This window comes from Lygodium microphyllum, chromosome 8 (assembly GCF_053477565.2).
Source record: "Lygodium microphyllum isolate KBCC chromosome 8, Lygodium_microphyllum_v1.1.10, whole genome shotgun sequence".
NCBI classification, from domain to species: Eukaryota; Viridiplantae; Streptophyta; class Polypodiopsida; order Schizaeales; family Lygodiaceae; genus Lygodium; species Lygodium microphyllum.
This window is the reverse complement of record NC_141142.1, coordinates 127987559-128000204: the sequence shown is the minus strand read 5'-3', so window position 1 is coordinate 128000204 and position 12646 is coordinate 127987559. Positions and strand designations below refer to the sequence as shown.

Below are 12646 nucleotides of genomic sequence, written 5' to 3'. Positions count from 1 at the left end.
AGGAAGAATCACATGTTTCAAGTAGAATAGGCCAAGAGAATGTTGTACTTGGTGTCATTGCGTATGTATTTTTACTTCTCACAACAACACCACTACTTAATGACTATGCTCCACTTCAAATCCTAATTTTTTTCTGGTCAATTCCAAGGTTGCAACACATAGCCTAATCTTTCATCAAATTCCACTACCATATAGAATGAATGTTCATCAAATGATGTGAAGTTGAATGATATATATCAAACTTCAACTAACAAGGACAGAATAGCAGAAAGTGGTGCACTTGAGATCCCAACCCCAAGGCTACTAATATCCCTACTAACTCAACCCACCAGTTAGATTAAGTTGAGCCAATTGAATCCTAGAACATTTTAGAGAGGGTTACCCAAACTCACCGGAAAATCAATGCCACAAAACTAATTTGCATGCTCATATGAAATCTTTCCTAGTTTTCTGATCTTTGATTAATGTGGCTATTGATTTGGCAAAAAAAGACGATTCTCCGAAGTAGAATTGCTACTCCAATTTGACTCCATATTTATTACTTATGCCAAGTTATTCGCAATGATTGATTTAGGCCTTATCGATAATGAAGCAATTTAAGTTGTTTCCAACTAGCATCCCACTTGGGAAGATAGTAAACATCTCTTTTGCAAAAGCCTCTTGGTTCAATATTGAGTATAGTGAGCACCTAGTTACCTATTCCTTATAGTCTTGTTCCAAGGTTTATGTTATAATGCATAGATAGATGTTTGAGGGTGAGACACCTTGTACCAAAATATGTATAATGAGAAAGTTAAAGTAGATTGAAGGAATCTTGAAGAGATAGTATTGGTATGTATACTTCATCGATTATAAGATAATGTAAAGTATTAAGAGTTACCTTTTTGGAAGCATCTCCCTATGATTGGAGTAATTGGCTTAGCATGCATTGGACACACTAGACTAGCCTCATGGATAGGCCCCATTTCCATTGGACAAATCCCTAGCTTCTAAGAGGTGAAGCTTTCCCTTGCACTTGGGTCAAAGAAAAAGAGTTCCATGATTTCTAGCTTTGCTCAAATCTTTCCCAATTCTGCTCACCCACAAGATCTAGAGTTCTATTAAATAATGCTTGCTTAGGACTTGTTGCAAGCCTCATCTTAGGTAGTCCACAACAATATCTCCTAAGTAGTGGCATTGTGGGGTGGCAAGTCGGTGAAAGCAAAGCATCCCAAAGCTTTTTGTTGCACCTTTTCATGTTTACACAATCCTAGTTAGCATTTAATCACATCACATTGCCATAACATCAAGCTTGAAAATAGACACAAGCTATGTGGAAGGAAACATGTGTTTAGATTACATATACACAACACGAAGTTTTAGATGGATTCCCACATTGTGAATCATGACAACATAGTGGGCTTGTGCAGGGGGGGGATCACATGCCTAGCTAGGTGTGTTTAGGGCAAGGGGACTACCACGTCTAGCTAACCATGCAATGCATGTGGCATAGAAGCTCATGATGTTGAACACTTTAGGGAAAAACAAGGGGAAAGGACCTCTTTTCCCACATGGGAAAACGCCTAATACTTCTTTGTGCAAGTACAAGGTGATAAAGTAAACCATGATTGCCAAACTATTGCCTTTCTGAGAAGATGCCGCCTTAATCACTTTTGAAGCTTCGTGAAATTCCACAGAAAACTCGCAAAAGCATTAGATGTTCACGCTGGCTATGATCATCAGGTTATGTTCACATAATGTGTAATAATAAGATAGATTATCATACCGAATGATTATCTATCACTTGACTCTACTTATGCACACAATCTTTATCAGATAGCTCCAATGGCTACACCTCTAATGGGGTTCCACAGATTTCCATACTCCACATTGACCTTGCCTTTGTCACCAGAAAGACCAATCCTAATGTTCAACCTATCTATGCAGTCCTAGAAGTAGTGCCTACCGACAGTCTCCTTCTCTCTCCCACAAAGGGTCCATTAACGTGAAAGACCCACATTGTTTGGACCACTTGACCCTCATAGGAAGACACAAAATGGTCATTACTCTCCACATCATAAGGTTGATTAATTCACATCATAAGGCTGATTAATTGTGAGGGTCGCAGCAAACCAAACTCTTTTGAGTCTATGCTTCCATTTCCTCAACTTGATAAGAGGGAACTTTATCTTCCATGCCTCCTCGAACTTTCAGTACATGTTGCTCCTCAGAACTTCAAGAGTATTTAAGAGTCTTGCATGTAATTAGAGTCTTCCCCTTTGACGTGGTCCAAAGCTTGGACAGGTTAGATTCCATCCTGACATAGGCCGTGGGCCTACTCTTACTCAGGTACTCAAATATAGTGCAGACCCAATCCTCCTCCTTCCTTAAGACCCTTGCTATCAATCCTTTTTGGCAATCGTGGATCATCCCGAATGAGGGCCCATCCACCTCTCAACACATGGCTAGAAAACCATCTACACTGACTTAAGGAACCATCTCCCTTTCCATCAACAACTCCACTCTATTTGCATTCTAGTAGGCTTCTCCATGCTTTTAGATGGCCTTGGGCCAACTCCACGGGCTTGATTTTTAGATGGATTGTATTATAGAAAACCATATTCAACCACTGTAGAGTTGAGATAACAAGAGGCCCTGTAGCTCACAGTTGTAGGCATCAATTTATGCAATATTGGGCATTCTTAGGTGTACAAGTTACAAATTTCAAATCTATAAGTTTTGAGGCATTTGTTAGGAAGCAAAAACAAGGTTTATTTGCATACAATCTGCAAATTGTATATATTGTTGAGCAATTTGTGAAAAAGGTTGCCCGATTTGTTTTTGTATAGATGTACAAGGTTTGTCGAAGACTTGCTTGCTATTTGGTACTCCGGTTTGTCACCATGTCCAAAAACAGTGGAAATTTTGTCGTTGAGAAGTTGAACAAGAACAACTTCTCTTCATGAAAGTTCCATGTGACGGACTTCCTCATCAAAAAGTCTTGTATGGGTCTATTACATGTGAAGAAAAAGGAGACAGAGCACCTGATTGCAGATGAAATCTTGATATTTGACTTCACATATTTTTATAACTGGTGGTTCGCTGATATAGTTCAGTCGAGGTTGAAAGTATGACAACAATATCTACAAAATGACAGCTAGTGGTGTATTTGCAGGTTCTTAAGTGTCTACAAATGTCAGAGGGAAATGTAATTGTAGCATGTATTTGCAAATTTGAAGATGGAATACCCTTGTATGCTTACTCATTCTTTCATATGTTTTTTGTTTCGGCTAGCATTAGCAACCTGTAGCAACATTTTTCACTTGAGCTAGCACTAGCAACGTTGGCATTGAAATCCACCAGTCCAAGGCATTAGTGTGTATCAAAAGCTATTTCTGCTCATGAAGTCTGACAGCTGTATCGACATACAAACTGGACATTGAATTTGCAAATGCTATCAGCTTTAGGCAGTACCTCCTTATTGATCCTTACTAGCTGTAAATAGGTTGCTTACACATCTCGTCGGAAAGCAGTCTCCATGTTTGTTTCAATAATGTACATTGCAGTATCGCAGAACAGGTTGCTTCTTGTTGTCTTTTGAGAGGATTGGAGGCATGTCAATCCATGTGGATAAACTAAGCTCTGTTATTGGTCAGTTTTACTCTCACAATTTTCCATTCCCATTCCTTGTGTGTTAGCATGAGACACTAAGCCTCCTTCAATGCTGCAGCTGTATATTGGTAGAAGTTAATGCATTTTACTCGGGTATAAGTGATACCTGCATGCCAGAAAGCCAAATTTGGGATGAATGCCCTCCACTTCCAGGAATTATATGCTTTTTCCAGGGCCCATGCCAGAGGAATGTTAAATGCATCGCCCCTATTATCGCCTTTGGAAATTGAGATACTTGATGGAGAAGGCAAAAATACCAATAAAAAGGGCTGCAAATACCACATGCATGACAGCAACTACACCAAGAAAACTATGCTCAAACCCAAAGTAGCTCTTTATGTAGTCACTTAGGATCCTTTGATGTTGTCCAGGCACATAAACAGAAGTGTCATCCTTGTCACCTAATTGAGATGCAATAAGCCCATAAATTGTCCATGCAACAGGTGATGCCCAGTAATACCACCTCCACCAAATTGGAATAGCCTGCAACAATAAAACATTCACACGTGCTCAGAATGCATCAAAAGTCCTGGCTATACGTGATGTTTCACTCAAACCATACATTCACACATACATCTTGTCTATCCCTTCCATTCAGCGAAATAACTTGAATGCAGTTACTATATCCAGTGTGGACACTCTTCAGTTAAAACGGATATGCAAGACCTGTTGGTAAGTATTTGCTTGTACCCATGCAAATGATCTATATGTTGGAGAACAGTTTATATATAACCTTGCATAACATGCTGTCAAATATTCAAGCAACCAGATCTTGTTCATTGTTTAGAGCAATAATTTGCAGATCTGATGCAAGATGCTAACAGGAAACTACAAGCTACCTTTCTTACAAGTTACATTTTAATAGAAGCATACTTCCAATCAAACTATAACTCAATAAGTATAGAAGGATGTGCATCTTTACCATTCGAGGGATTATAAAACCTGAGAATAGATTCCACACACCATAGAAGGCTGATGCAATGATTGCAGAAATGTGGTGGCTGGGTGTTACAGCAACACACATCATGCCATAATAGGTGAAAGCCAGGAAGCTAAAGAACATGAAAAAGACAAACCACAAGAATTTATCTGCTGCCCATTCAAACTGGTACATAGAGAATACCATTGAGGCATACAAGAGTGACTGCACCAGAGTATAAGGCACTTCAATGGAAGCCTACACAACATCAGGTCCACCATAATTAGGATTTTTTTTTTCTTGTAAAAAGGAAAGATCCACACTAATAAGGATCTAACAATGATCAATCTCACATCAATTACAGTCATGATAATAGTATATAAATTCTACACATTTCCAGCTGTAAAGTTTCAACACATATGCACTACTATACAACACATCAGTGGCTTGGAAAGCCATGCGACCAATACCTGTGCTAATGCATATGGTAATGCCGAGTACATTCCTGCACCTTTCTCACGATAAAACACAGTCCGCTCAACTCCAACAACTGGTTGCACAGATGATGAGTTATTTATTCCTATGAATAAAGTTGCAGCATACATGCCTCCCATTACATTGAATAAATCTTGCACTGTTTCCCTGCATTATCATTGTGGCTTGCTTTTGAGTGCAGACTTGAAATATAAACTGTAAACTCTTGTACCTCAGATTGAGTCTATTTTTCTTACGTTTTTCTTCCCCGTTTCCAATAGATAGAACCAAACATAAGTGCACTGCCTATGGTAAAGAAAAACCTCACAACAATGTAGTAAGGGTTGCGCCAGTACGATCTGTGCTGCTTCCACAAGCAAGCTAGTGTTTGTGTCACGAAGTCCCTGGCATACTTTGTTGGGAAGTGAAGATCTTGAGAGTTTAAGGGTGGAGAACTCAACTCCTTGATAAGCTCTTTGTTCTGCCTGCCAGATAATTAGATGAATATTAACAACTCATACCACAAACTCAAGAACATAGATATCAAACGACCATGTTAAGCATCAGTAACTACTAAACTTGAATAAAGATCTTACAGATAGAGGTCAGAGTCTTTGTAAATTTCGGCAAAATCTACACCAAGGCGTGCTTCAACTGCCTGTGAACTAACTTCCAGCATCCATGTTGCTGGATTGTATCCTTCCTTGATTTTTGGTACACCATCAATGCTCTTGTAAGGAGCAACAATTCCAGAAAATGTACACACTTTAGGCTTAGGTTTAGGACCTTAAGCAACCTTTCTAATGAGGAAACTCATTCCTAGACTCAGGGTTATCACGAAGGTCATGAGATTCCAGTTGAGTGAGGTGCATACCTCAAAGTACTCAATAAGCTTAACAGAGTGACGTCCGAGTGGGCCGCCATAGATGACTTGGCCACCTCGTTTCAAAAGCAGCAGCTGGAAAAACAAGCAATAACCATTTTATGCAACATAGATGACCTGGCCACCTCGTTTCAAAGGCAGCAGCTAAAAAACAAGCAAGGACCAATTTATGCAACATCTCATGATGAAATTCCAAACTTTAATTTTACAAAAGTTAGCATATCTTTGAAAGGCCTTGGTCAGAAGCACTGATATTGTGGGAAGGATAAAATGTTTTTTTGAACAGGCTTTGAACATGAGAGATCTTCAATGCAGCTTCACAGCTTAAGGGAAGCCTGCCTATGATGTGGTTATTTCCTGCAATCTTCACATTGTCTATCACATAAATACCCATCTAATCAATGCATATACCTCATCAAATGACTCAAATATATCGATGCTAGGTTGATGGATAGTGCACACTACTGTTCGTCCTGTATCGACAGTGTTTCTGACTGTCCGCATGACAATTGCTGCAGCTCGTGCATCAAGCCCAGATGTGGGTTCATCCATAAAGATTATAGAAGGATTTGCAACCAGCTCCACAGCTATTGTCAACCTCTTACGCTGTTCTGTTGAAAGACCATTTACACCAGGCAGACCAACCAGGGCATGTCTCAATAATGACAACTCCACCAGCTCCATCACCTCCTCTACAAACATCTGACCATTAAAGCAAAAGTATTAGCTTCTAACATAACAGTATGATATTGTCTTCTTTCCAATCAGCGTGGTGAGAAACCATAGTAACTAATGCTTTAATAAAATTGAGCATATTCAGGATGTTGGCTAAATGCAATACTCCAGTGCTTTTGACAGCCTTTCTGCTGCCAAATGTGAAATTTGACTGCTGAAACCTCGCCAATAACTAGGGTCCCCATGCATAGACCTGCATAGCCAATCTGCAATATTTGGTAGCTAGCAGGGGACCATTTTCTAAAGGATTGCCCATCAAGTGAATGCCGATGTAAATTATCTTATGAAAATAACGAGAAAACATGCAGAATATTTCTTACCGTTCTCATCTTTGGCTTGACATCATTTGGCAGACGAAGCCAAGCTGAGTAGACAAGGGATTCATAGACCGTAACATTGGGAGAGTGAATGTCGTCTTGCTCACAGTAGCCTGAGATCCGCGTAAATGTTTCCTGTCTTTTGGGATATCCAGATATGCTTATTGTACCCTCAATGTAACCACCAGTTTTCCTTCCAGCCAGCACGTCCATAAGGGTAGTCTTTCCAGCTCCACTCACCCCAACAAGAGCTGTAAGCACACCAGGTCTGAATGCCCCACTCACATTTTCTAACAGCTGTAGCCTGTCTTCTTTGATTCCATGTTTCTTCATTTCCTATATCCGGCAAGTAGCATGCAAAATGAAACTAGTAAGTCTAACATTTGATTGAAACTATGGTACATGAATACAGCACGCTGGCATTTCAAACTCTCTCACTTACAGCAGGCATGTCGACATAGTAGCTGATATCACTGAAGGTGATGGATAGTGGTTGAAAGGGTAAGATCATTCCCCTTCTTGCTGGTATTTTGCCACCAATTTCTGTATCTGTATCTGATCGATCAGAGATAGCTGTGGATGATAACTTGGATAAGCTGATCTGTGCATCACCACCTGAACTAACCCTACCTGCATGAACCAGTAACGACAAGATATTGCTGCTGTCAGGAGCTTACTGCTCACAGATAACAACTTGGTAGAACAGTAAACAATGAAAAGGGGAACACGAGGTCTCCAAAATCTAACCTTCCTTTTGCGATATACTTCCACTTGCTTGCATCTGCACAGAGACTTCTCCAGTGTTACTTGCCTGCTTTTCTTTCAAGGTTTCTTTAGAGATGATCGCTTGTGGCTTCCCCAAAGCTGCAGTGCACAAGTTGGAGCTGAGTTACGTGACAATAACTTGGCGTCAGTAGCTTCTTATAAAAGAGAATGCATGTCCAAAACATGATCACCTACGTAAGAGCTCTGTATTCATATTTTTTAATATTGAATCATTACCAGTAGTCACAGGGTGGTGTTATATCTTACGATTTAGGTATGCTAGCGTTATTGTGAAGAGGACATTAAAAAGCACCATAAATCCAAACATGGCTCCAATTCCAATCCAATACCAATCTGAGACAGCATAAAGGCCCCTTGATTTGAGGATAGCTTCCCCTACTGTTTCCGCATCAATGCTTGGATCTGGATTCGGCTGAGAACAGGACCAAATAGAAATGAGAAGTTATGGAACACAGTCGTCCTGAATTTAGCATCCTTTGCAAGAATGAAGCAATCCAAAAATGAGACCTACTATTCTCCAACGTGGTGCTAAGAATTCATTGACAGATATTGCATTTTGTGAGTACATAAGAGGAGAAATCCAGTATCCCCATATCCACCAACTTGGAATGGCGTCTGCATAAGTGGTACAAGTAAGCTCAAACACACAATCATCTCTGATATGCATGCCATATGCTGGATGTCGCAAAAAAAATACGAGTTACCTTTAGAAATAACAAAGCCGCCACATACAAATACTATTACCAGTGACAAAGTCCCAAATGTAGCTGCTATTACCATAGTTCTCCCTAATCCAGCTATAAAGCGAAAAAGCCCTATTGCCATTTGGTGCAGTAAAAAGAGCACCAGATACTGCTGGAAGAACCTGTGATTTTTGCAGTTTCATTTAAATTACAAGCAAGAAACCGTGTGTGTCCTTTGCAGCACATAATTAAGAAAACTCACCTTCCAGCTTCAGGAGCAAATCCAACAGTATAGTAAGTGATAGCTACCCAAACACCTGTCTGAAAAAAGGATAGAGGTAACCGCAGTGTCCATACTGGCAGGGTGAACACCCAGGCTGGATAGAGAAGCATGTCCCTTTGTTTGTAGAACACAGGGAGCCGGAAGACAGTCAAGCTCATTTCAGAGAAGCCATTGAACATAGTGACCACAAGGGAAAAGAATAATGCACCTAGGTATGAGTTTCCATCTTGGATAGTTTTATGGTGCAATCTTGTTCTAAAAAAGACACTCATTGTGATCAAAGCAACAATTGATATCTGCAAACGCACAATCGACATGCTTGAGACAGTACATAATTGCAGAAGGAAAGAAAATGGAGCATAAAAATGCTGCATTCAATTGATTACCTGAAATGTAGCACATAATTGCAGAAGGAAAGAAATTGAAGCATTAAACTGCTGCATTAAAAGTGATTACCTGAAATGTAGCGAAAATGTATACAAAGGCATTGCGTTTCATGAGAAGCCACTCTTTGGCAAAGCTGGCCTTCAAGAGGTCCCTTTGGGGCAACCCATACTTCTGAGTTGATAGAGATGCAGGATGGCTGTTTGCCTTGTCGTATGGGATTGAAAGGTCCAGCACAAGACGTTGGCCTACATGGAACGACTTGAAGGCCATAGCAAATTCTGTGACTGGAGTAAAGCGGTAAGGCTTGTTTTTATCTGCCCAATACTGCTGTTGATCTTTTCTTGAAGTAACCTGTTTGGAGACTCCATTTCTCAGACAAGCTCCTATTGGATCAAGATATTTAACCTTTTCTTGACCTGTAGACTTTAATCAGATTATTTACCTCCTGTAAAAAATCAGCCACACTCTTCCTCTCTGGGCATTTGAAACCCATGTGCTCAAAGAAGTCCATGGCCGACTCTCTGGGTCCTTGATACACAATATGGCCTTCTGATAGTAGAATAATATCATCAAAAAGTTCAAACGTTTCCGGAGCAGGTTGCAGAAGTGAAACAAGCATTGTCCCATCCATGACATGGACACTCTGCCTCAAGCACTTCACGATCTGATAAGTTGTTGAGCTATCCAAGCCTGTTGAGATCTCATCCATAAAGAGAGCCTTTGCAGGTCCAACCAACAATTCACCTAAAGCATCTTAATGTCAAGTACAGCTGAATCTGAACTAAAAACTGAAGTACCTACTGTGGATTGATTGAACATTACCTGTGGTCACACGCTTCTTCTGCCCCCCAGAAATCCCTCTGCGCATTTCATTCCCTACTAGAGTATCAGCACATATGTCGAGACCTAAAAGCTGGAAAAAACAAATGGCATATGTTTAGATCAGGATTAAAATCCATAGGAGCATGCAGAGTGAGTCCAGACCCCACTATAAAATTAATCTACCTTTAAAACATAATCTGTTACAAGACTGGTCTTAGCACCTTCCACGGCTGTCGCCTGCCACGCAATATAAAAATGTATGTCAATCAGGATCACAAGAGAGGGCATAAAGAGACTGACATAGTTACTTTGGCGTGCGAAGACCTGGATACAAGACTTGTCAAAATACAGACTCTTGTTTCTTAGTGAAGGGTGTGACCCATTCTATTATATCATATTGCCAGACTTATCTAAGTGGAATTAAACCTGCAGTTTTGACACATCAATGTCCAAAATTTTATCCAGTAGGCTAACACCGCACAGGTTTCTTACGAGGATGTAGCTTGAATGATATGCTACCTTCATAAATACATCGACATCAGGATCGGGCTTGATGCCTGCCGCTCTCTCTCTTCTTAGAAGCTCCATTAGCATGTCTTCCATGATTTGAAATATCATTAAAGTAGTTGTGAAGTATGAGTCCTTCAAAAAACTTGTCAAAATACAATAAGCTTTCGAAACTCACCATATCGTGTTCCCACACCTTGGCATCTACCACAAAAGTCCAAAGTCTCACGGACAGTCATCTCTCCCGTCTGCACATCATACTGACTAACGTAGGCTGATGTTCGTTGGGGGACAAACTCAGTGAACTCGTGCCCATTATAGGTAATGCGTCCTGAAACCTGTAAAAATTTTCAAAGAAGTCACCTATTATTTCTTGGTGATGCACAAAATTCTATGTAGAGCTCTAGTTAGTTTTTCAATCTGTTCTAACCCTCAAAGCAGGATCAAGCTTTCCTGACAATGCCAAAAGCAAGGTGGTTTTGCCAGAACCAGGTGGTCCAAGCAGCAACGTCATCCTGTAAGAGTTGCATAATCTTAAAATTTATATATATTCCAAACATAGTATTGAACAGGTAGATTTGTTTGTACTGTGACAGCTTGATAATACTAACAAATTGTTAGATAATGCAAGAATTGCATAATCTACAATTCAGAGAACATCCAGGAAGTTGCAGAAGTGGGCTTGAACTGATAGATATAGAGGGCAAGTATTTCTGTACCGTGATGGCTTGATGATGCCACTGATATCATGGAGAATGGTCAGATTGTGTTTATTTGATGGCACAAGATGCAGTCGAGTGAGGACATCCCGAATAGTATTCACAGTGAAGTTGTAGAGAGTGGGCAACGCCTTGCCACCAATATATACATCTGCATTGATTGTCAGGTGCTCAAAGCGAACCTCAATTTTTGGAAGATCAATCCCCACCCTAACATGCACACATATTGCAATCAAACATTAAACAAGGCACAATGAATCAGTCTGTCAGGTTGAATGCGTTGATTTTTCAAATGGTCTAATGCATGACCATACAAATTTCCAGAAGATCTAAATGTTTCTTATCACAGGGGTAAGGTAGAATCAATGTAATTAGGAAACATAGTTTTTGGGCAAAAGGGTTCATTATCTATTCTCGGCAACTCAACTGCAATTTGTGGACTTTAAATATGTGGTTGCACTGCAAACGATCAGAGCATGTGACTGTGCTGCACGAACAGTCGACTTTCCTTGTGTATATGTTCACATGCCAAAGTTTGTACCTGATAATCTTGCACAGTACAGCATACAAAACAAGGAAGGAAAATCTTACTGGTCAATGCGGTTGCGAAGCTTCAGCAGGAGTCGCTCATTGTCTTCGTCTGTTACCTGCAAAATCTTCTCCATAAGCTGTTGTCGATCCTGGAGGCCAAGTTTAGTGACGTCGACCTCCTCATGAAGCCAGGAGGAGCCGCCATCAATGTGCTTGATCAGAATGGCCTTACGGAGGCGGTCGTATGTGGGTAGCTTCTCTATGGCAGCCCAGCGGAGTGCTTCTTCATCATTGATCCCATCTGCGCAGGTTAGGGTTGAGGAGCGCGAGAAGACGGCCGGGTGGCCGCTGGCGGCGATGCCGAATCCGAAGTGGCCGCTGCTGGCAGTGCGGGAGGTACTGGAAAGGGAGAGGAACTCGCTGGCGGCGTTGCGGAAGCCAGTGCTGGCGGAGCGGAGGATTTCAGCAGCGCCGGAGCCTGGCGTGGAGGCCATGCTGGAGACCAATCAAGTTAGGGTTGTTTGATGTAAGGTCTGATGACGGAGAGGGCAGGGAGACTCAGAGATGCTCATGGGACTGTGAAGTCTGTGGCTGGGCTGGGGAGCAAAGGTGCAGCCTCTCTCTCTCTCTCTCTCTCTCTCTCTCTCTTTGTGGAGACACCTCAGAATGTCCCTTGCATTAACAGACACACACCTCTCTCTCTCACCACCTCATATGCAAAATTGCAAATACGCCGGTCGCTGTCAATCCTGTCGGAACCGTGCACCACACTTCTTCCGTTGACCATCGATCTCTCATAGGATGACGTAAGACCCTCCGTCACCTCATCTGACATCACATTAAATTCAATATTCCGTTTACAAAAAATTCCTGTTCCAACCATACTTGGACAAGTTGGAGTCTGGACAGTGGAGAGTGGAGACGCTGTCACGACTTATGACAACTGATG

At 41.1% G+C, this 12646-nt stretch overlaps 1 protein-coding gene across 1 annotated transcript; it reads right to left on the bottom strand.

Moving 5' to 3' along the window:
- Positions 1-2669: 2669 nt before the first annotated feature.
- On the bottom strand, positions 2670-12412 carry LOC148032843 (pleiotropic drug resistance protein TUR2-like). Its single transcript, XM_087683511.1, has 23 exons — positions 11758-12412; positions 11167-11376; positions 10878-10962; positions 10626-10785; positions 10460-10536; positions 10124-10177; positions 9941-10031; positions 9561-9862; positions 9188-9469; positions 8711-9027; positions 8470-8630; positions 8277-8380; positions 8012-8177; positions 7727-7843; positions 7422-7609; positions 6983-7315; positions 6339-6629; positions 5919-6002; positions 5641-5774; positions 5302-5529; positions 5041-5212; positions 4574-4828; positions 2670-4134 (listed from the first exon to the last, which is right to left on the bottom strand). The coding sequence occupies exons 1-23, from the start codon at positions 12189-12191 to the stop codon at positions 3862-3864; spliced, it is 4518 nt and encodes a 1505-aa protein (XP_087539637.1). The 5' UTR covers positions 12192-12412; the 3' UTR covers positions 2670-3861.
- Between the last annotated feature and the right edge of the window lie 234 nt (positions 12413-12646).